The following is a 24,116-nucleotide window of genomic DNA, read 5'->3' on the forward strand; positions in this document are numbered from 1 at the left end:
TTGTATTATTACTAGGTAATACCAGGAAATATGGCTGAACAATCAGGAGCGATTTTTTTTTTAAGTTAAAGTTAGTGATCACCAGATTATAATAGTGTCCTTTTCTGGTTATAAGTTTGAAAGTTGAGTTAGGCGCAATTTCCTGATTATCTGATATATACTCTAATGGGCGTGCAACTCCAGTAATTTTTGTGAAAGTGGTTTCGTGCTTCACCTCCTGGTGCCCCAACAGACATTCAGACTAGGAGATACACTAGTCATACATTTCAAACCCCGATCTCAAATTTATGGCAAATTCCTCAGCTACAAGATTTTTTCTTCTGCTTAGAAACAACGCTGTAACGACGCGTCGATTAGCGAAAATTGACTTTTGTTAATGTAGGGAAAAGTCTTTACCAGCACACAGACTTGCTTATAATCGTCTAAGCCCAAGCAGGACCAACAGAACAAGGAAAATGAAATATACTAAGTTGTAGATCTTGGTCAGCATTAGACGGAATGACTGGAAACAATGTTGTCATTGACAATGGCCAGTATTCCATCAAGTTTGGAAGTACAAGCCAGGAAAATCCTTATGTGGTGCCCAACTGTATAATAAGAACACAGGATAAAAGGATTCATCTAGGTGAAACCTTGAGTACTGCAAAATCAATAGCAGATTTGGCCCTAACGTCTGGTGGTTTGTCAAATATTACATTTCAGAGGCCAATTAGAAGTGGGCAATGCTACCAATGGAATCTTGAACATCAAATTTGGGATGGTGCCTTTGTCAGTTCTAGAGTAGATTCGGGGAATGGCGATTTCTTGAATAATGCAAACTTATTGTATATTGAGTCTCCAATAACATTATCAAAGTTCCAAAACATGACTGACCAAATTTTGTTTGAAGAATATAATATTGGCGGTCTTGTAAGATCATCAGGACCAGCATTAGCACCATGGCTGGATGCGTTTGACGATGACAATACATCGGCGAGTCAAGTAACTATAAAAGAAATCACCCATAATAAAATAGTTAAAACAGAGGAATCAAAAGAGGGAAACAGTAGTTACAAAAATTTCCAGTTGGTGATCGACTCGGGGTTTGACTGCACATGGGTTGTGCCAGTAATATACGGGATCCCTTATTATCGAGCGATAAGAAAGTTACCAATTGCTGGCAAATTTCTGAACGGTTATTTACGTGAAGTGGTTTCGTTCAGACATTACAACATCTCTGAAGAACCTATTCTTGTTAATGCCATAAAGCACCAGACATGTTATATTGCTACTGATTTCAACGAAACTTTGAATAAGCTCACAATGTTAAAAAAATATCCATCACAGTTGATTGATTCTGATTTGTCATTATCATATATCCTGCCTAACAACAAGACAGATTTTCTTGGCTATTCAGTAGCTGACAAAACAAAATTATCCAAAACAGATTTACGAAATATTCAAAAAACGCTTGAGAAAAAAAGCTATAGAGACAATGGAAATGAAAGTGATTTTGATGATGATATTAACAATTCATATGATAATAACGGGTCAAACTCAGCTCAGTCATTGCTGTTAACTGATGAACGTTTCATGATTCCTGAACTTTTATTTAGACCTCAACTATCAGGTGTTCATAAAGCGGGGCTTATCCAAACCATAAAATCTTCACTTGAAGCCGTACCGGAATTATTACAACCTTTGTTGGTGAACAACATAGTTTGTAGTGGAGGCACTTCTAACATCAAAGGATTCTCTGAAAGGATTCTTAAGGACTTGAATTCCGAGGTCCCAGTTGAAGCACAAACGAAAATAAGGGACTTCAGTCATATAACCAAGGATAGGAGTTTACTATCATGGTATGCGGGTAAATCGTTTTTTGATAAGGGAGGTTTTGGAAAGGTGAAAATGACAAGACAAGAATATTACGAATTTGGTGCCGAATACTCGCAAGAGAAATTTGGGTTCAAATTATGATTTACAATTCAAAATGTCTAAATCGGCAAACAAAGATTGTATAAAGTGTCGTATATATTATGTATATTAATGAAACAAAAGTGGTCAAAACTAAAAAAAGGATTATGTGGCAATGCACTACTTTTTGTACATGGAACCCTAAATATTAGTCCCATGAGATTCCAAAGAAAAAAAGATCTACTAAACAAAGAACGTGGTAATTCCATCCAGGAAAAATATTATTGAGAGTAAGGAGCCTGTCCATACCACCACAGTATGCCAAAGGGGTGCACTAGTATACCTGGATAACATAAAACAGATGCTAAAACCAGTTAAAATAACACTTAGGATCAAACAAATAATAGAGAAAAAAATCAAACCAATGACCGTATGGGTAAATTGTGGTTTACCTATATTTGATCCATTAAACAAGCTGGAAATTATAAAAGCACCAATTGATGAGGTTATCACGGAAAACATGATCATGGTTAAATAGAGAAATGAGAGACAATTGTCATGATCTCCTTTCAATAAAATGTCGCTTCTATTAGGCTTAAACCCAGATAAACCTGCAAAATCATCGTATTCAGTTTCAGAGTCGTCATATGTGTCATTATAGCGGTCATTGATGGAGCCAAATGAATACCTTTTGTTTTGACTGTTTAGCAGAGATCGCATTTCTGCTTTAGGAGCGTCGTGAACTCCTAGAATATTAAAATCCAGCCATTGTTTTAAGTTCCTTGCTTTTTTGACCCAGTTCAAAACCATACCTGCTTTATCATTGGAAAGCCACTCTAAACCACGATCATTATTATTTTCTAGATATGAATCAACATGGGAAAACTTGTTTTCATTATAACTAAAAAATCGTGTCAACCAACTAAATATGCCACCACCACCATTACTTGAATCCACATACACGTAAAATGCATTTTCATCTCCTCCATAGTCAGAGCCATTATCAAACTCATTCCAATAGCCAGGCTTTTGAGGCACTATGTCATTACTGTTTAGTAAAATACCATCTGACACACTGGAATTATCACTGGTTTTAGGATTATGGACACCAAGGTCAATTGCTCCTTGAGATTTTGCCCGAAGTTCAGGCAATATTCTGATCTCAGCTTCCAAGGCGCCATGCCATGGTGCTATAAATAATAGCATCTGTGCGTCAGAAATATGCACGTCACCATCTTCTTGAATTAGCTGATAAATCAGAAAGTTGTTCAAAGAAAAATTTAAGTTATCGACACGATAAACCAAATAAGAATCTATTAGTAATTTAATATTCTCGGGAAAGGATTGTTCAGGTAAATCATAGTTAATCTCTAAAATAGCATGTGGAAATTTATAAACATTTTTACTCTCTTTCCCACTTTCTTTTGTAGTTGTTATGCTAATATCCCATTCTAAAGAAATAAAGAAGTTGATTTTCTCGTTGTCATCAAGATTGATATAACGCAACTTCTTTGAAGATACACTGGCCAATGGTTCGACCTTGTTATCAATGACCCAGTCAATTGATAACTGAGAGAGTTGTTTATTTCCTGGTAACTTGGAATCACTCCAAAGTTGGTAAAGTTCTTTTTTTCGTTCCTCGTTACTTTTACCATTATCTAAAGGGAACATTGTATCAACCATTATTTCATTCAATGCAGAGATAGTAAACTGCCTTAAGCCACCAACAGGAGTTACTAAAACTGGATAGGATAATAAATTGGAATTAACGTTAAGTTTGGTGTTAGAGACTATAATTTGAGAATATGGAGAGGCACAAAAAACGTTTAGATTTTCATTAGAATCAACTTTAACGTCAAAGTCGTCCAAGCTAGTCGTCTGGACAAACTTCAAATTTGACTTATTATTAAGCCACACGGATACTGAATCTGTTTCAGGGCAGAATTCCTCGTTTGAAATTACAGTTTCTTTCTTTCCAAAAAATTCATCATTAGATGTTTTCCTTTGATGACTATTATTTGGTTTAATTTTAGTCCCTTCAGCTTCGCCGCTTAAGTTTAAACTCGATCTTGTACTTTTCAATCGTGTGTCATGAGCGAAAGGAGTTTCATCGGTAATTAGTTTAAACTCGGAAGTGAGTAAAAATTTGATTTGATCCAAATTATCATTATGAACCCAAAACTGAAAAGATCTTGGACCTTTCCTTTTTGAAATAACGTCGAAAGTGGTTGATTTCGGAAACAGCTGTTCATTCCTCTCCGAGTTTTTGATGCCATAACTACTTGTTGTTAAATTTAAGGTGTCGATTGTTGCCGTCGAGTTTTGACGGTCTCTAGGTTGCTGGTTCGGCTGCAGCTTCTGTGCCGGAGCTTTATTAAAATTTTTCAAGAAGGTATCTAAAAATTCATAGAGTAATGTAGTTTCATATGTGAGATCATTCAAATTCAGATGAACAAACGACTTGGGGTTTTCTGTAAGGCATTTATTTTTGATTTTACTAACAAAAGCTTCTTTTTGAGAGTACATTGAATGCTTTAAAAATTTCTTTAACAATTTTTTTATGGCAATTTTTTGTAAAAGGATAAATCGTGATAAGTCCTGTAACTCTTTTGTTATTAAATCTAGTTCTCTGTGAAACGCCAACAACTTTCTCTCCCTTATACGTTTAGACACTTTTGTAACAGGTTCAACATCGCCATTTGATTCAATGAACATATTACATTGGCGTTTCAAGGCCATTAAACGTCTTGATATCTCTCCTACCTTGGAAAAAACAAATAGAGAAACAAAATCCACTTGATCCTGAAAGCTCTTGTAAAGTTTTTTCAACAGTTTCTTTTGACTTGCTGTTAGAGAATGATCAGACGAGTCACTAGACGAAGAATCATCGACTTCAGAAGTTGCATCCCTGATCAGGGATTTCAACAAATTGTAATCAATGTTATAGTTCTTCCATCTTGAAACTGACCGCTGGTTGAACTCTATGCCAAACTTCATATTCTGCTTGACACTGTTGTTAAGCCAATAAAAGAAATGTTTTTTAAAGAAGGGGTCCAGGTACTTGAAAGAAAAAAAAGGCTTAGTTCGGAAAACAGGGGGTGAGAAATTGAATCAACGATGAATTAAATGAACAGTTTTATACGTCAGATGAAATCTCTATACTCAATAAATCGCACCAACTTTTAACCTAGAGGTCCTCCAAATGTGAACGGTTGCTAATGGGTTGTTCCTGGTTGAAAAAAAGAAACAGTGGGGCCCTCTCGTAACAAAAGACGCCATTTAATTAGATAAGCCCACGAGGGCAGCGAGAACAATAGCAATTTGTTCTTCTCAGTAAGAATTCACGGAAAATCTGGAAACTTTTAAGGTGATGAATTAACAGCGTGCGATTAAAATCGCTAGCTGCCACCACCTGATTGGGAGCAGAGTCAATAATAGTAATTGAATGGAACATTGCTCAAAGTATACCAAAGACTTGTCTTTTACGACACTGACAGGCATTTATAGTAGCTACCCAAAATATTATCAAAAATGATTGAGATGGAAATGCCAGGCACTTGTAGCCAATGCTTCTCTTTCCTATTGGAAGATTGCTTTCTAGCCCTCCATGTTTTCTTCACATCTCCTTACATCAGTATCAATATAATCTAATTGAACCCACCATATACCATGTTTTCTCTTCCAAATCCCATCCAAGAAATTTAGGGCAAGCAAACAAAAAAGTTCAAGTCTGCTTTAAAGACGTTCTTGACAGTGGGTGTATTATCAACCGAAAATAACCCCTACCAAACTTCAAAGGCAAGTATTGATATGTTCACCAATATGACCCTTATAGACCCAGCGTTACCGGACATAACAGTGAAAACTAGTTCACTGGCGTCTCTATTTTTCTAAGCCAATGCATTTCGGAACCTTACATGTGCCCAACAGATAGACATCCACGCATATAGTGATAATAATCCGTATAGTGCCATCATCCTGGAAAAAAACCTCTGCTTGGTGTGGAGTGGCCTCTCGGAACTCTAGCAATGCTACAATCATTGACGACGTAATGCCAATCAAAGACCAACCTGTTTTATCGATATAACCAAATATTTGAGGGACAAATCCTTGGTAAGTTAATGTTACAAAAGTTCTTGAAGCAGCAAAAACAAAAGAGTTGGCAAATAACAAGAGCGCAACAAGAATGGCAGCATTTATTACAGAGGGAAATAGAGTTATACCTGCATCTCTAACAGCAATAACAAATGGTGACGCCTCGGCGCCTTTGATATTTCCTATTAATCACGGGTGATTGTATGGCACTAATAAGCCCCTAGTTGCTAACGAAACCAGGCAGAACATAGTAATTTCTCTAAGTACTTGTTTGGTGGCTTTTGGTAACGTCTCCTTATGGTTTGCTGTCTCAGCAGAAGTCAGGCCAACCAATTTAGTACCTGAAAATGAAATTGTTGTGGTAACGAAAACCGAAGAAAAACCATGGAAGCCGTTTTTGAATGCTCAAATTCATGCCAAAATTTACCTCCAATATATTTTCTCTTTAATCCAGTACCACCAACATCTATTCTGATACACAGAATACAGAAACCAGTAACTGCAACAATTTTAGTAGCTGAAAAAAAAGCTCCACTTCGGCAAATCCCCCAGCATCAAATAAATTAATGGTAGCAATAAAAATATTAAATATGGCAACTCAAACAGCGGGATTTGTTTTATGGTCCCACTAACCCAGAGTTAGTGAGCATTCTACCAACTCAAGTGGCAAAGCAACCAACCTTTGCAAAAGGTAATTTTATGATACACAAAACGCACATGCTGAAGAAGTAAACCTGGTGTTTAAAGACAAAAAGGATCTAGAAGCTGGAAGAGTAACCATCAATTCACTGAGAGCTTGAATTGATATAAGTATCGTCGTACTAGCTAGAGAGTCACAAAGAATGAAAGATCCAGGACCGCTTAAGTCTAACGCAGTGCCGGACCCAACAAACAAACCAGTACCAATAGAACCGCCAATTGCTATCATCTGAATCTGCCTGTTCTTCAAATTTTGTTGTAGTCCTGAACGTCTAATGCGTTCAAATCCAAAATCTGCGATTTTTCTTACCATATTTGTACCGTTGTGAAAAGATCTAAAGCTGGGCAGTAATCCACATCAGAATCCCGAGAACCCCTTAGTTCTACTGTGATCAAAGATATAGTTCTTTGGTTCCAATTTTGAAAAACAGGTGGTAGAGATGCCAGTTTTCTCCTTGCCACCGATATGAATGGGAGACACGGCCATGTTATCTTTAGTAAATATTGACATTTAATCTTAAAAAACTTAAGTAACTACGGTGTATTTTTCGGAAATTATTGGTAAATGCCTCTCTTTTATGTTCACTCGATTTGATGTAATAAGATGATCCCCATGTAAAACCCAAAATTGAGAGTAAATGTGAATTTCAAAACATGGCCTGGTGCTCTGATTTATATCTAGATATTTAAATATAGACTAAGGATAAATATCTAGAAGATTCATAAATTTTATTGCAAAAAACAGTCAAAACATTTATGCATATGCATAAGATAACAGAATTTCCTATTTAGGAAGTGAGGATTTTTTTTTTTGCCTAAAAACATGCTGAACTTGTTCTATTCTTTACGACAGATGATCTGTGATCGAATTAAGAATTCATGGTTTCCTAAGACTGCTTGACAATGCTATAGTATACTCCTAAAATCTATTCCGCTTTTGAAGGGTAAATGCAGGTAAATTGCTTTGGGAAATTACAAGCTACATGGCACAGTCTATTGTTAATCCTTTTGAATATTATTGGACTGAAGTTACGGATTTAATTGACCGTGAATATAGAAATTGCACTTTTTGCCAATTATGATAAAGGAGTCAAACTTAAAGAAACTTATGTGCCATAGCAATACAATGTTTTTTGGAACTTTGCACAGCTTTCATCCGAATGCTGTTATGTCCCTCTAAAGAATAGAAAATGGAATAAAAAACAAATATTAATTTGAGCGAAGCCAACCATGTCGCAAAACACATGTAGCTCAGCATGAATAGGTAGATGGTAAAAGACTCTTTTCTTTATCCGTTAAAGCCTGGTCTTAAAAGACAATATTAATGGATAATGGTTGACGCTATTATTTACTCAGTTTTGTGACACATCAGGAAAAGTTTAACTGAGCTTGTCGGAGATATTTCAAAAAAACTTATATTAATAGGGCCATTATTTTCAAGGCTCACACGTCAATGCTGGTTTTTTTTTCTTCCCAATATAAATACTTGTATCAACCACTATGCAAAACGGAACTGCTTTAGCAGATCTAATTCGACTGAGCAGTCGATTAATGGCTAGTCAAGACACTAAAATTGAAGAAGAAAGTAATACCAAATTGTGTGGTGGCTTTTATGAAAATGCAGGCCAAGAAAATGATTATGATCAAAAAACAAGCTTAGAAGATCAGGAAAAAAGTCTTACAAACTATTTGTATACTTTTATTAAATCACAAGCAACAATTGCTCTCGATGAACCTGGTTTGATTAGAGATGACGATGAGAGTATATATGAAGATGAAGATTCGGAGACTAAGACGATCTTTCGTTCTTCCTCATATGATGAATTGGTTGAACAATCTGTATTTAGCACGTTTAACGAAAACAACACAGATGAATCCTTTCATAGTTTTCGATCAGATGATTTTTGTGATATGGACTCTGAGCAAAAACGTGAAAACACGAAACAGCTTGCAAATTCTAATAGCAATGTGTTACCACCGAAGTTGGTTATAAAAGAGTATCAGGAAGATAAAAAAAATGAATATATGTACTTGTCTATTGGTAGTGGAGAAAGTGTGCAATTTGATGATGTGATCCTTGATGATATCATATGCGATTGTTCCTCGTCAAATTCTGAAAAAGGTGAAACGAAGGAACATGATGATTTTACAAGTTTGACTTCTGAGTCAGAAATTCAGAAGATAGTTGATACAATAGTTATGAAGCTGAAGCTTCAATTGGAGCCAAAACTTAGAAAACTTTCCAAAGAGGCTGAAAAGTATTCCATTATCAAACAAATATACAATTTGCCCAGTATTTCTAATATCAACGAAGAAATCAAAAAAAACTTCAACCCCAAACCCAAATCCTACTCCCTCGAGTTTCATGATGATGTTATTCGAGAAATGGTTGGAAGAGAAATTTCGGAATATGGCAAGGTAAAGGATCCAAAAAAAGGAGGTTCATCTTTTCCTGTTATAAGCGCAAATGATCAAGTGAAGCTCAATTTTAATAAATACAGGAAATTAGATCTCATAGTAGAGGAAGACGAAATTTCTCTAGATTCCGTTGTTGTAACATATAATCGTGACAAGGACAGGAGGAAAATAAAGGATATTGAGAGTGATAAGCTGATAAATATACTTCGGGAACTTAGGCGTGGAACCTTCCCCGATCTCAACAAAGTCAACAATTTAGTTTCTTTGTTCGAAGGATGTAAGGATTCATCCCTTGAGCCCAAGTCTGTAAACACGTTAAGCAACAAAGATCTGAAACAGGAAATCTTAAAAGAGCTACATACCCGTAATATTATTTAATAACCTATGAGAATAATCTAATTAATCGAAAACAAAACAATTTTTGAAAGAGTATAAACGTATTTTACAGTACTATAGAAAAGACGGCCTTATACAGAAAAGGCCTAATCATCTTTCTTTTGTTTCTTCTTCTCCGGTTCCTCGTTACCGCTTGCAGCATCTGAATTGTATTCTTCATCCACATCAGAATCATCGGAACTTGCGCCTTCGAAATCTTCATCTGGTGACTCTTCGTCAGCAGAGCCCAAATCAGCTTCACCATCGGATTCAGCCATTGCATTAGCCAGCATTTCCTGTGCAATTTTTTCATCGTTTCTAACCTTCAAGTTCTTAGATCTGAAAAAGGATTCAAGTAGAGGCTGTTCTGCTCTGTCTATATTACCGAAATTGTGTGTTGGGCCTCCATTTATGGTACTAATCTCCATATCAAAAGTCTTTTGCGCTGAACCTTGGCCTACTCTCGAGAAGGTGATTGTTCCCACTTCAGAGTAAGGGATCAAAACGGTAGGTTTAGTTAAAAATAAAGCACATTTTTCCAATGCATACAAGTGACCTTCATTAGCCTTCAGTGAACATGAAATGCCTGGTAGGCCATCCTTAGATTGATAAGTACCAGGCTGAACAACTCTACGTTCAGAAAAGCCTTTGAATAAGTTTGACAGTACCAGATGAGTGGATGAACTGTATGCTTTGTTGATCTTACCCTTGAATTTTTCTTCAAATTCTTCATCGTCAATATTTAATTCAACCTCTATTTCTTCTTGTTCGTCAAATTGTAAAGTCAAAAACGTGTATTTTGTTTGACCTTGTCTTAATGGCGGGTTAACTTGAAGAATCAACAAATGATGCATACCGTCCAATTTAGGAAGTGAGAAAATTCTTTGAATTTGAGTGTATTGAAGCTTATAATCATATGTCTTTCCTCTCAAACGTAAGAAATTCTCATACATATCGATATCATAACGACCTCTGGGTGTTAAGAACAAGACTTCTGCAAATGAAACCATAACTTTACCGACAACTTGAGTGATATCTGCCTTAGTTTTCAATTCCTCCACAAACAACTCCGCCTTAGATTTCAGCTTTCTCTCTTTGATCGTTTGGACTTTATCTTCCCCCTCGTCGCCTTGTTGTTCTTCCTTCTTTGGAGCATCTTCTGGATTTCCAGCTTCATCTATATCCATTTCATCATCACCAGGCTCCACAGTACCGGGAATATAAAACTTGATTTCTACTAACTCGTCACCTGTTCTCTCGATGGTACTGCCCTCGTGAATTAGATCCATCTCCACAGCAACTTCATTACGACCACTCAAGTTGGTGTTTGAAATTTCAGAATATGGGATTTCATAAGCCGGCTTATTTGCAATATTGAAAATGAGCTCATTTCTTGCCATTTGTATTTTACCCCAGTTCCAGCCCCTTAGAGCATGTTCTCTCGTCTCTAGCTGTATTTGGAAATTCTTTGATAGTTCATGCTTCAACCCTGTGGAATCACGCTCATCAAAGCCGTCCAGTATAACTACACCTTTGTTTTTCGTATCGATTCTGAGTTCATAGCCTCTAGAGCCCCTGGACCAGTAGCAACTGGAGAGTTCTTCGCTCGGCAACAAGAAAGGAGTGGTTTTAGTTGTAGATCCCGGAACAGACTGAGCTTTCCAACCTAAACCAGAATCTGCAATCCTCATCCTACCTGGTAATTTGGATTGGTTAAGGTAAATTTTCTCATATTCGGAAGACATCACTTGAAGTTTCAATTTAAAGAAAGGTCAAATTGTATGAGTTGGTTCTCTCTCTCTCTCTGTCTCTTTTCTCTAAGAAGCATTCAAACAAACAAACGACTCTCTTAACTTTGGACACGCCTTTATGCACTCCCCATTTCTTTCGTGTAAGAAAATTCTACAAGTGGCGCATGAAGGAACGGTGATAAACTCCCATTTGTGGCGCAAAAAGCCTAAAAACACAAGAGAAAATGAAAAAAAAACTGTACTTTTCATCGACGCGTCGCCGCTTACCATCTAGCAAGTTTCATCCGAATAAACGTCCACCCGTGCACCTTTCTTTTTTATGTCGATGAATGTTTTGACCATTTTTTTCGCGACTCTGTCTCGAAAATGTAGCGCCCAAGTGGCAATAACAGCAATAATGGTAAACCAGCATGGGGACAGATGTTCTCCAGCTGAAGTCCTTAAAGGTAACAGATAAATCCATATACACAAACAGCACTACTGAAAATGTCTGCTGAAGGTGAAGAAGAATTACTTGACTACTCCGACTCCGAAGAAGTCCAACAACAACAAACTACAGATGCAACTGCAACCGAGGATGCAGACAAGAAAGGATCTTACGTATCCATTCACACCTCTGGTTTCAAGGACTTCTTGTTGAAGGAAGAGTTGCTTAGAGCCATTGGTGACTGTGGTTTTGAACATCCTTCTGAAGGTTAGTATTTTCACGATTATTTGTTACCTTAGTATCAAACCCGTAACTAATTAGGCCGGGAATTCAATATCAAAGACATCTTTTCGCTGTTTGGCGCAAAGATTCAAGTCATAGATGAGGATAAGAAGAAATGATCGACAACTCTAAGTATTCATACTTTGTTGTTTGACCTCGTTACAATGACGAAAATTTAAATTTACGTCAGTTTTGTTTCCTTTTTTTTTCTCTAATTTTGTCTTTCTCTTTGGAGCTTTCTAATCCATCAGAAGAGTTACAAAAAAAAAAATAATAATTTGATGCAAACGAACCATATGAGATATCTTTGAATTGCTTTCCTGCGGTTAATTAGTGATCTAGGTCCCGGAACTTTGAATAAAAAAAACTAACAACCTTTACCATTTCGAATTACTTTTATTTTTTAGTTCAACAACAATGTATTCCACAGTCCATTCTTGGTAATGATGTCTTGTGTCAAGCTAAGTCTGGTTTGGGTAAAACTGCAGTTTTTGTCTTGTCTTCCTTACAACAGTTGGACGCTACTCCTGGAGAAATTTCCACTGTTGTTATTTGTCATACTAGAGAATTAGCATATCAGATCAAAAATGAATACACTAGATTTTCCAAGTACCTGCCTGATGTTAAGACTGAAGTTTTCTACGGTGGTGTGCCTATTAAGAAGGATGTGGAAATTTTAAAAAACAAAGAAACTTGTCCTCATATAGTTGTTGCAACTCCAGGTAGACTGAATGCTTTGGTCAGAGATAATTTGATCAATTTAAAGCATGTTAAGAGTTTTATTATCGATGAATGTGATAATGTTCTTGAATCCATTCAAATGAGAAGAGATGTCCAAGAGATTTTCAGAGCAACTCCTTTCCAAAAGCAAGTTATGATGTTTTCTGCAACTTTATCACCGGAAATGAGACAAATATGTAAGAAATTCATGAAGAATCCACTTGAAATTTATGTTGATAATGAAAAGAAGTTGACCTTACATGGTTTACAACAATACTTTATCAAACTACCAGAGGAGAAGAAGAACGTCAAGTTGGCTGAGTTGTTGGATTCCTTAGAATTCAACCAAGTTATCATTTTCGTCAAATCAACCAAGAGGGCCACTGCTTTAAATCAACTATTAATTGATTCTAATTTCCCATCCATTGTGGTTCATTCTGGTATCCCACAAGAGGAAAGAATCCAAAGATATAAGTTATTCAAAGAATACAACAAAAGAATTTGTGTTTCTACAGATGTTTTCGGTAGAGGTATTGATATCGAAAGAATCAACTTGGCCATCAACTACGATATGCCAAGTGAAGCAGATCAGTACTTGCACAGAGTTGGTAGAGCAGGTAGATTCGGTACTAAAGGTTTGGCTGTTTCCTTTATCTCTAATGAAAAGGATGAAGAAATCTTGAACAAGATCCAAGATAGGTTTGATGTTAAGATTCAAGAGTTCCCTGAAGAAGGTGTTGATCCTTCTACTTACATGAACACTTAATTGACATTGATCTGTCATAGTTTTGTGGTTGTTTTTTTTTTTTTGAAGTTATATACATTTATTAATATATCTTTATAAATATATTGTCCAAATCCATCGGAAAGGGTCTACTGTAATACAATCCCATATAGTAGAATGTACTCTTATATGCTGTAATGAGGACTTGCTCTGGAGATATCGTTGATAAGGGACTACCTTGGCTTCCAACGCGTTGGTCAACAAACTGACCTTGAAGTGCAAATCCCGACAGGCACGCGTGAGATATCGGAGGTGAATGCACCTCCAAATCAGACAACGCGAGCAAACGACGCGTAACACAAGGCTTGACGCGTACGATGCAGACTTTTCATAGTGTGTCGCCACTGAGCGGGAGGCGGGTTATAAAAGAAACGTGTTTGGCGTATCTTTTCTCTTCTCTGGATTTGTTCTTCTACTTCCTTTACTCCTCATCAAATCGTTTCTCCCTCGTCACTCACCACAACTAGTCCGACACTATCTGATATACCCTTATTGCTAACTATGCCTGCTGTCCAAGAAACCCCATCCAAAACCACTGCCAAGGCTCTATCTACATTGGATCTCTCAACTGCTTCAAAGAAGGATTTAGGCGATTCCTTGATTGACGCATACAATGCCAAGGCCATTGTTGCTGGTGAAGAAGTCATTTCTCCGCATTACAAGTTCTTATCCCAGTTCAAGGAACACAGAGATGAGCTGAAGGGAAAGCAAGCTGAAGAACCACTTTTAAAGGAAAACAAGAGAAGGTTTGTTCTCTTTCCAATCAAGTATCACGAAATTTGGCAAATGTACAAGAAGGCAGAAGCATCTTTCTGGACTGCGGAGGAAATTGATCTCTCCAAAGATTTGCATGATTGGAACAATAGATTGAACGAAAATGAAAGATTCTTCATTTCAAGAGTTCTAGCGTTCTTTGCTGCTTCTGATGGTATAGTCAATGAAAATTTAGTTGAGAATTTCTCAAGTGATGTTCAAATTCCAGAGGCTAAATGTTTCTATGGGTTCCAAATTATGATGGAAAACATTCATTCGGAAACTTATTCTTTATTGATTGATACTTACATCAAAGATCCAAAGGAAAGTGAATTCTTATTCAATGCAATTGAAACAATCCCATGTATCAAGGAAAAGGCCGAATGGGCCTTAAAATGGATTGCAGATAAAGATGCGTTGTTTGCAGAGAGGTTGGTGGCATTTGCTGCTGTTGAAGGTATTTTCTTCTCTGGTTCATTTGCATCCATCTTCTGGTTGAAAAAGAGAGGTTTGATGCCAGGTTTGACGTTCTCCAACGAGCTGATTTGTAGAGATGAAGGTTTACATACCGATTTTGCTTGTTTGCTCTTTTCACATTTGAACCATACCCCAGACGAAAAAATTGTCAGACAAATCATTACCGAAGCCGTTGATATTGAAAAGAAATACTTCACTGACGCCCTACCTGTCAACTTGCTCGGTATGAATAAGGATTTGATGTGTCAGTATGTCGAGTTTGTTGCAGATAGACTACTGATTGCATTAGGTTGTGAAAAGGTATACGACGTTACAAATCCATTCGACTTTATGGAGAACATTTCCCTTGCTGGTAAAACAAACTTTTTCGAAAAGAGAGTCTCCGACTACCAAAAGGCAGGTGTCATGGCAAAGACCAACAAGGAAGAATCCAACAATGATAATGGTTTCACCTTTGATGAAGATTTCTAAGCATTTGAAACACTCTAAAGGAATACAGGAAAAAAAAAAGAAACACACGTTCTCATGGGTTGTCTTCCCCTTTAATCACCACGTTCTAGATGAACAGGCATTTTCACTACTTTACTATTTATCGTCATCTATTTTTTTTTGTCTTCATTTGTATATTATAATTTTACCACGCTTATTTAATTTCCAATTCTGGAATAGGGAGAGCCGAAGTTTAAATCGAATCAGAACGAAGTAGTTAAAGTGGCATGTAAAGTACCTTAATCGGGTATAGATCCCACATCTGATTGCGGACCTGATATTCTTCCCAATGTCGTAAGGTATGAAAGAAAGAAAGAAAGAAGCAGCAGTACCAGCAGCAGCAGAATCACATGTCCAAATGGAATTGCCAAAACGGGAAAACATAACATTAGGTGAAATTTCAGGAGACTATGAAAAAGAGAACTAAAGCGAAAGAGAAAAGAGAAATCGTTAGCATTGCGAGAAAAAAAAAAATTTCCCCAATGCTCTCAGATGCTGTGGAAAGCATGAAAATTTGAAGTCCCACTAGAGGAGAAACAAGGACATGAATAGCCACAATCCAAGTTAGGTGCATAAGCAAGGCGTTTTCCTGACTGTTTTCCTGGAACTCTAGTTCTTAAACTACACTACCTAGCCCCTTCCGGCATATACATCATCCTTCTGCTACCCTAGGTGCCGCCTTGCACATCACATTTCTGTGTTCTCTTTTCTTGAGGCCTTTTTTCCCCTTCGTGTTGTGTTTGCTAAATGAATACATCATCTGACGTTCTTCCTGGTGCCACAAACCTGCAATCTTTGCCAACTCAACCTTCGGATATGAATCGTCATACTTATAAGGAAGCCATCCATGCTTTAAATACCCTTCAGTCTAACTTTGCAACTATCGATGCGGTTAGAAAGTCGGGTATCAATAGAAATTCAATGCTGATGCCTGAAATGATTGAATGGGTCAGAAGGATCGGTTATAAACCAAGCGATTTTAACAGGTTAAAGGTCATCCACGTCACAGGTACTAAAGGGAAAGGTTCAACTTGTGCCTTTGTTCAAAGTATTTTGAATCAATATAGAGTTCCAATTATTCTACCATCATCCAACAGTACCGGCAATACAACTAATGCCAGTATATCTAACACTATCAATGATGAATCTGACAGCTATGAAAAGTCTCGATCTAAATCAGTCACTTCTGCTGCTGGTGATTCCACCCACTCAGTGGATATTTCCAAAATTACCAAAATTGGCTTATACACTTCCCCACACCTGAAAACTGTTCGTGAGAGAATTATGATTAACGGTAAGGCAATTAGTGAAGAGTCATTCACCAAGTATTTTTTCGAAATTTGGGATAGATTGGACAATTCATCTTCAGATCCAGAAATTTTCCCTCATATGGGTGAAGGCGTTAAACCTGCGTATTTCCGTTACCTTACTCTTCTCTCATATCACACTTTTATGAGTGAAGGAGTTGACACTGCAGTCTATGAAGTTGGTGTTGGTGGAGAATACGATTCTACTAATGTCTTTGAAGCTCCTACTGCATGTGGTATTTCTGCCTTGGGGATTGATCACACAGTTATGTTAGGTAATACGATTGAAGAAATTGCTTGGAATAAAAGTGGCATTTTCAAGAAAGGTGCTGCTTGTTTCTCGGTTCCTCAACCAGAGTCGGCAATGAAGGTCATCCAAGCAAGGGCTGTTGAGAAAAATGTAGGTAGTTTCCAAATCGTCCATACAAGATCCGATTTAAATGAAATTAAATTGGGCTTAAATGGTGAATTTCAAAAACAAAATGCTTCCCTAGCAATAAGTCTATGTCATGCACATTTGACCAAACTAGGTTATAAAATCGAGATTGATACCCTATCTGATGAGTTTATTAGGGGGTTGGAGAATGCCAAATGGCCAGGTAGATGTCAAATAATTGAAGACCCCGTACGCAAATCAGAACTAACTTGGTTTATCGATGGTGCACATACTGAAGACTCTGTGCGGAATGGTTCTGGTTGGTTCACCACAGTCACGGAAAAGAGCAAGAAGAAAGTTTTGTTATTTAACCAACAAACACGTGAGCCTGGCGTTTTATTGAAGACATTATTTGAACAGATGGAAAATGGTGGTATAAAGTTTGATCATGTCATCTTCACTACAAACGTTACTTGGTCCACTGGCGCCTATTCTGATGATTTGGTGTCAATTAATACTGACGATAAAGCGGTTGCTTCTTTGGATGTCCAAACTCAGATGGCCCAAATCTACAACAAACTCGACAAGAAGGCCCGTAAGCATCTATTCCATGACATTGAAACCAGTGTAAATTTCATTAGAACTCTCGAAGGTCCTTTGGATGTTTTTGTCTGTGGTTCTTTGCATTTGGTTGGAGGCTTCCTAGTTGTTCTTGATGGTAAACAAAAGAGTTGAGGGTTATTTTCTCCTTTTGTCCACCATTTCCCCCCTAATCGTATTATTCATTCCTTTACTCTGAGTAATAGAAATAACGATTTCTATTCTCATCTACTCACACTTATATAGAACTAATGTTTTAGTCATATTGCATTTCTTGTATTGTTGAGATAAACGAATCTGTTGTTGGCTTGTACATTAAGTCAATACACGTCTTGTTTGCAAACATGAAATTGCGGGCAAGTAATCGCGCATAGGAGATGTATCTACGGAGAGGGCATTTTTCTATATAAAACAATAGCAATAGTTTTCATAAGTCTGTACGATAGTCCCAAACAGTTACATCCCACACCTCCACTGAGAATTGTTTGCTAATTGGCCATGAATAATAGAAATATTATTGATGAACGAGCAGCATATACGAAAGTATGAATAGTTTGGATATTTTTGGTTTTCCTTTCAGCTAACCTATGTCAATGAATACTAACTCTACTTTCCAGAAAGCCCAAGAGTATACAAATTTGATAAAGAAGTTTTCAGCCCTAGAGCTAACAGATGTCGGTAACTATAGAATCATTTCAGAAATCGGATCAGGTGCATTTGGGAAAGTGTATCTTGGCTACCACACATTGCTTCGTTGTAAAGTCTGCTTGAAAAAAGGGAATAGAAATGTCAATGAGTTATCGATGGGTGGTCCGAGCAACGATAACTTAATGAGAGAGTTTTATTACTTGCGAGAATATCGACATCATCCTCACATCACAAAACTTTATGAGCTGATATTCACAGAAAGCTCAGTCTACATGGTTCTTGAGTACTATCCTTCCGGTGACTTATACGAGTATGTGATATCACGGGGAAGTTTGGCGGTCAATGACTCTTTACGGATTTTCACACAAATTTTGGGAGCAGTATACTACTTACACAAAAACGACTGCTGCCATCGTGATCTCAAACTTGAAAATATCCTACTAGATAAAGAAATGAATGTCAAGTTGTCTGATTTTGGTTTCACCAGAGAACTACCATTCACGCCACATGGCACTAAGTCTTTACTGTCAGAATATTGTGGCACGGGAGCATATATGGCACCAGAATTAGTCAAACGCGTTCCTTATTCAGGAATTAAGATTGATATATGGGCATTAGGTGTGATTTTATATACTATGTTAACAGGAGAGATGCCATTTGATGATTCTTCGGATCCCAAAGAACTAGAATATGCCATAGTTCATAACAAGCCAAGATATTTAGAAAGCTTGGAAAATTTGGATTCAAATTTTACCAATGAATTAGGGCAAATCAAACAGTTGTTAAGTATAATGCTAGCAAAAGATGCCGAAGACAGAATTGGATCTTTAGAAGATGTATTAGGCTTGCCGATTTTTGAAAGTTATGGTGGGAAGGAACAAATAGATATTATTAATAAGCTAATTTATGATACGTCCAATGCCAAAAATAGCTGGTCTGATCTGACATCATCAGAAAAAACCTTATTTAAAAATTTGGTGAACGCAGGTATAGATCGTGAGATTTTGAAACGTGCCATACAAGAGGAAACTTTAGATTCCGCATACGGAATATGGGTGTTAGTAAACGACAAAGCTGAAAAAAAGAACAAAAAGAAATCAAGGTTGAAGAAATCTACCAGCGTCTTAAAGCTGACAAGAACGAGATCATTTATAAGCCGTTCAAGATCAGCTTTCAGCTCATCTCCTGGGGCATCCAACGATGCCCATGAGGACGGTAGTAATGGATATGCAATTGGGAGTCGATCCAGTAGAGGAAATGAGTCTGATAATGATAGTTCCCTTAACCAGGCCTCTTCTATCTCTAAAATAAAGGCTATGGTACGAAGCAGTGGTGAGGTTTTGAGCCCATTAAGCAGGTTGAATTCCATAGCTGAAAGGGATGAAAGTAGGAAAAAAGATGACTTGAGTGTCTTATCTAGGAGTACTGAAACAACAACTAAATCTACTCAAAAGAATAAGTCAAAGTTCTCTGTTTTCAATATATTTAAGACGAAGAAATCACATTCAAGTTTGAAAGATACCAAAAACGAGGAGGATAAACCATTGCTGCCCAAAATAATAACTATTAATACAAAATCATCTAATAACAGAAGCACTGATAATTTTAAAGAAAATGCCTCAAATATAAGAAATGCGTCAATGTCTTCATCATTGCCAAAGTTGAATAAGGTTAATCTGAACGATAGAGAAACATCAAAAACTACAGGTGTGGCTCAAAAAAAATCCGACACTACTCAACTTGGAGATCGTCTCTCGACTTACTCAATACAGACGTCTGCCTCCGAAACTTCAAACGCATCCGGATATATGACGGGATATTCAACTGATGCTAATATAATACCTCTGAATAACAAGCGGAACCAAGAAGCTAGTGCTGAAAAAGGTGTCAAGGGTAAAAGTGTTCCTAAGATCACACTTAATATAAGCTCCGAACACCTTGGCACATCTTCACAACTGAATCTGACACCAACCCAAACATCAAATAACAAACCCAGAATTACCAGAGCAATAAGTGACTGGTCTGCAAACTATTCCCAAGCAGAATCACCAAGCTCCTCTTTCGTGGCACTATCGAGATCCAATTCTGTTGATTCGTTCACAAAGTCTATGAATAATAGAAACCTAAGTACCAATGCCAGAATGAGAAGGGGTAGGTCACCGATTAACAAAAAGATCACTACGACCTGGGCATTCAATATTGGAGCACCAAAATCTAAACCAAATTTCTTGAAGCCTCAGGGGGAAAATCAGACGATTGAGGAAGAAACCAGCGACCAAGATGATGATCTTGATGAGGAACATGATTCAGTGTCACAGAGGTATGATGATAGTGCTAGTAAAGTAACACAAAGAACGAAAAAAAATAGAGGGGGCGGGCGAATGTATATGAGGAGAGGGTCAATGAAATTTCCTATTTTACCTGTCACTGAAGAAAATGAAGACCTAGTCGCTGAAGATGATGATGAAGATGCAGATGTCGAAGAAGATAATCATGATTATGATGATGTCCTAACAGAGTTCTCCATATGTGATTTCAATAAGGCAAAATCTTCACTAAAAACAAATTATGAAGAAGCACGCCAGCAAGAGATGTTGAGTGCCGACAGCGGAAGTCTAAGTGGCGTCTCTGTTATGAATGAGAAAATCAGTCAGTTATCCTTTAATGAAAATAGGGTATCTTCGCCTACCTCAGGAAGAGCTACTCCTCTTAATTTGTCCAAAAAAAGAACAAGTGAACATTTATTAGGCTCACCCTTGGAACCTACATATCCGAGCTACAGCAGAATTTACTCTCCAACGCCTGGCTATACTAAGCCAACTAAAAAAGCAATGAAAACGCTGGAACAATCAATTTCAAAGTAGTTGTAAACCATTTAAATTAACATTTACTTTTATAATTGGTAACCTTATGACTTATTATATTCTGTCATTGAAATGAATCGATTTGTCCTTGTAAGATTGAAGTTACTAAATTTGACGAGCCTCATTAAATTCAGGTAACTTGCGATCCAAAAAAAAAAAAAAAAAACAAAGCTGGATATATTCCATCTTTTTTATGTAAGAAATATTCGACCTTTCTTTCAATGTCAATGCCTGCTTTAAATTTGCAAGAAGGTCAGATAGTTAAAGGCTTTGTCAAGACCATAAAGCATTTTGGTGCCTTTATTTCTATTCCGGGGCAATCAAAGGAAGGATTATGTCATAACTCAGACATAATCGAATCGGGAATTAAACTAAACAGAGGCGATGAAGTTTTTGTGCGTGTATTACGTATATCTGGAGATGGGAAGATCAGTTTGTCGATCAAGGACGTAGATCAAAGAAAAGGCTTGTTAAAAACTGTTGATACAGATTTGCATACTGGTTTTAAACGTCGAAATGATATGGATGCATGGGAAAGAAACCAAATAAATTCATCTTACGGTGCCAAAAAGCAACGAATAATTAGAGGAAACACGGAAGATCCTTTTGCCGAGGTTGAAAGTGAAGATGATGTGGATACTGGAAACGAGATTATAGAGATTCAGTTAAACACGGAGGTCCCGCAGTTTTTACATCCTTACAAAGATAAGCTAACCAGAAGTATGAACAAAAAAACAAGTGCTCTGATGGACAAACAATCGACTAGAGTTCAAGGTAAACCAACTATCGAGAAGAAAATGGATCCTAGATCTGCAACTTTAGATAAAATTGCCAAAACGGGTAGTCAAATAATGAAAGAGTGTAAATTACAAAAGCTTGAAAAAAGACTTAGTGAGGAGAAACGAAGGAGAGAGCTAAGCAAAAGTCAGTATGTTGATGATCCTGTTGCTAAAGAACGGTTGGAAAAAGAACTCAAGCGCCAAGAAACTGAAGAAATTGAAAAGTCTGCTATTCTGGAATGGAAAAGACAATCAAAAGCACAATCTTATGGTATCAAATCCAAAATAAGTATACAAGAACAAAGGGAATCATTGCCTGTATTTCAGGTCAGAGAAGACCTTTTAAATACTGTGAGGGAAAATAACTTTGTAGTTATTGTCGGTGAAACAGGTTCTGGTAAAACTACACAAATCACCCAGTATTTGGCTGAAGGCGGCTATGCTAATGATGGCATCATAGCTTGTACACAGCCTAGAAGGGTTGCCGCCATTAGCGTTGCAAAAAGGGTTGCTGAGGAAGTCAACTGTAAAGTGGGTGAAGAAGTTGGTTATAATGTCAGATTCGAGGATTGTACCAGTAGCAAAACCAGAATTAAGTATATGACTGATGGTATGCTGCAAAGAGAAGCCTTGGTGGATCCTCTCATGTCTAGATATTCCGTAGTTATGTTGGATGAAGCTCACGAAAGAACTGTTGCCACTGACATATTGTTTGCCTTGTTGAGAGACGCTGTTATCAAAAGAAAGGGAACTCTAAAACTTATAGTGACGTCGGCTACCCTAGACTCTACAAAATTTTCCCAATACTTTAACGACTGTCCTGTTTTCCATATAAAAGGGCGTACCTTCCCTGTGAAGATATACTACACCAAGACACCGGAATTAGACTACATTGAGGCAACCATCGATACTGTCATTGATGTTCATACAAATAATCCACCTGGTGATATTCTTGTTTTCCTTACGGGTAGAGAGGAAATTGAGACTTGTTGTGAAACCATAGTTCAGAAAATGAGTGTACTTTATAAGGCAGATCCCAATCTCTCTGAGCTTATTGTCTTACCAATTTTCTCAGCAATGCCTACTGAGATGCAGAGTAGGATTTTTGAGCCCACTCCTGAAGGAAAACGTAAGGTTGTCATTGCGACAAACATAGCAGAAACATCTATTACTATCGATGGTATCTACTACGTCATTGATCCAGGATTCGTCAAGGTTAATGCTTATGATCCGAGGCGAAGTATGGACTCACTCGTTGTTCAGCCGATTTCAAGAGCCCAAGCCGACCAAAGATCGGGTAGAGCTGGTAGAACGGGACCGGGTGTGTGCTATAGATTATACACCAAAAATGCGTATTTAAGAGAGATGCAAGCAAATACTGTTCCAGAAATTCTAAGGCAAAATCTATCACATACAATATTGATGCTTAAGGCGATGGGAATAAATGATATTCTAAATTTTGGTTTTATGGATAGACCAAAGGAAGATTCAATTTTGAAAGCTTTGGAGGAATTGTATATTCTAGAAGCGCTAGATGGTGATGGAAGGCTAACGGATGTTGGCAGGTACATGGCGTATTTCCCTATGGAGCCAATGCTAGCTAAAACTTTGATCAAGTCATTTGAATTTGGCTGCAGCTATGAAGTTATCGAGGTGATTTCTATGTTGAGTGTCCCAGATGTTTTTTATAGACCACGTGAAAAGCGGGAACTTGCTGACAAAATGAAGCAGCGTTTTGATGATTATAACGGGGACCACTTAACTCTATTAAACACTTACAAAAAGTGGGAAGCAAATGGGTTTTCGAAAGATTGGTGTACCGAAAACTTTGTCCATGAGAAATCGATGAGAAAGGCAAGGGATGTGAAGAAGCAGCTGATAAAATTATTAGAGAATATCAACAAGAAAGAAAAGGGCATCACATTAGAGCTAGTCAGCTGCAAAAATAAACTTGACCAAGTCCGTAAGGCCTTTGTGTCGGGATTTTTCAAAAATTGTGCCAAGAGATCGACGAATCATGGGCATAACGATGAAAACGGAGCTTTTAGAACGTTGATAGACAACATATCCGTCTATGTACATCCTAGTTCGTCTTTATTCAGAGTTCCCGGTGTAGAATACGTGATTTACCACACCTTGGTTTTGACTAATAGAGAGTACATGCATTGCACGACTAAGATAGATCCTGCATGGCTCATCCAATATGCGTCTGGCGTTTTCAGGAAAGCCAATGAAGGTGAACTGAGTATCTCCAAAAAGAGAGAGAAAATCCAACCATTGTATAACAGATTTGATGTGAATGAAAGTTGGAGATTAAGTAAAAATCGTAGATGAGCAAGCTAATCTACTAGTATAAAATAGAGTCTATAGAGGTTTAGT

General features: G+C 37.3%; 10 protein-coding genes across 10 annotated transcripts; 7 read left to right on the plus strand and 3 right to left on the minus strand.

The window, feature by feature from the left end:
- Nucleotides 1-498: 498 nt before the first annotated feature.
- On the plus strand, nt 499-1,956 carry C5L36_0A10700 (uncharacterized protein; the record flags this gene model as incomplete). The annotated part of the gene is made up of 1 exon (XM_029464102.1): nt 499-1,956. The coding sequence occupies one exon, from the start codon at nt 499-501 to the stop codon at nt 1,954-1,956; it is 1,458 nt and encodes a 485-aa protein (XP_029319962.1).
- Nucleotides 1,957-2,136: 180 nt separating this feature from the next.
- On the minus strand, nt 2,137-4,890 carry C5L36_0A10710 (uncharacterized protein; the record flags this gene model as incomplete). Its single annotated transcript, XM_029464103.1, has 1 exon — nt 2,137-4,890. One exon carries the CDS (start codon nt 4,888-4,890, stop codon nt 2,137-2,139), a length of 2,754 nt encoding a protein of 917 aa, XP_029319963.1.
- A 1,795-nt stretch (nt 4,891-6,685) lies between these two features.
- Nucleotides 6,686-7,000, minus strand: C5L36_0A10720 (uncharacterized protein; the record flags this gene model as incomplete). Its single annotated transcript, XM_029464104.1, has 1 exon — nt 6,686-7,000. The coding sequence occupies one exon, from the start codon at nt 6,998-7,000 to the stop codon at nt 6,686-6,688; it is 315 nt and encodes a 104-aa protein (XP_029319964.1).
- Nucleotides 7,001-8,187: 1,187 nt separating this feature from the next.
- C5L36_0A10730 (uncharacterized protein) lies at nt 8,188-9,483 on the plus strand (the record flags this gene model as incomplete). The annotated part of the gene is made up of 1 exon (XM_029464105.1): nt 8,188-9,483. One exon carries the CDS (start codon nt 8,188-8,190, stop codon nt 9,481-9,483), a length of 1,296 nt encoding a protein of 431 aa, XP_029319965.1.
- A 104-nt stretch (nt 9,484-9,587) lies between these two features.
- On the minus strand, nt 9,588-11,225 carry C5L36_0A10740 (uncharacterized protein; the record flags this gene model as incomplete). Its single annotated transcript, XM_029464106.1, has 1 exon — nt 9,588-11,225. One exon carries the CDS (start codon nt 11,223-11,225, stop codon nt 9,588-9,590), a length of 1,638 nt encoding a protein of 545 aa, XP_029319966.1.
- Nucleotides 11,226-11,717: 492 nt separating this feature from the next.
- C5L36_0A10750 (uncharacterized protein) lies at nt 11,718-13,426 on the plus strand (the record flags this gene model as incomplete). The annotated part of the gene is made up of 2 exons (XM_029464107.1): nt 11,718-11,925; nt 12,348-13,426. The coding sequence occupies 2 exons, from the start codon at nt 11,718-11,720 to the stop codon at nt 13,424-13,426; spliced, it is 1,287 nt and encodes a 428-aa protein (XP_029319967.1).
- A 519-nt stretch (nt 13,427-13,945) lies between these two features.
- Nucleotides 13,946-15,145, plus strand: C5L36_0A10760 (uncharacterized protein; the record flags this gene model as incomplete). Its single annotated transcript, XM_029464108.1, has 1 exon — nt 13,946-15,145. The coding sequence occupies one exon, from the start codon at nt 13,946-13,948 to the stop codon at nt 15,143-15,145; it is 1,200 nt and encodes a 399-aa protein (XP_029319968.1).
- A 765-nt stretch (nt 15,146-15,910) lies between these two features.
- C5L36_0A10770 (uncharacterized protein) lies at nt 15,911-17,581 on the plus strand (the record flags this gene model as incomplete). Its single annotated transcript, XM_029464109.1, has 1 exon — nt 15,911-17,581. The coding sequence occupies one exon, from the start codon at nt 15,911-15,913 to the stop codon at nt 17,579-17,581; it is 1,671 nt and encodes a 556-aa protein (XP_029319969.1).
- Nucleotides 17,582-18,033: 452 nt separating this feature from the next.
- C5L36_0A10780 (uncharacterized protein) lies at nt 18,034-20,958 on the plus strand (the record flags this gene model as incomplete). The annotated part of the gene is made up of 1 exon (XM_029464110.1): nt 18,034-20,958. One exon carries the CDS (start codon nt 18,034-18,036, stop codon nt 20,956-20,958), a length of 2,925 nt encoding a protein of 974 aa, XP_029319970.1.
- Nucleotides 20,959-21,179: 221 nt separating this feature from the next.
- On the plus strand, nt 21,180-24,071 carry C5L36_0A10790 (uncharacterized protein; the record flags this gene model as incomplete). The annotated part of the gene is made up of 1 exon (XM_029464111.1): nt 21,180-24,071. One exon carries the CDS (start codon nt 21,180-21,182, stop codon nt 24,069-24,071), a length of 2,892 nt encoding a protein of 963 aa, XP_029319971.1.
- Nucleotides 24,072-24,116: the final 45 nt, after the last annotated feature.

The sequence above is a fragment of the Pichia kudriavzevii genome, chromosome 1, assembly GCF_003054445.1.
Source record: "Pichia kudriavzevii chromosome 1, complete sequence".
Classification (NCBI taxonomy): Eukaryota; Fungi; Ascomycota; class Pichiomycetes; order Pichiales; family Pichiaceae; genus Pichia; species Pichia kudriavzevii.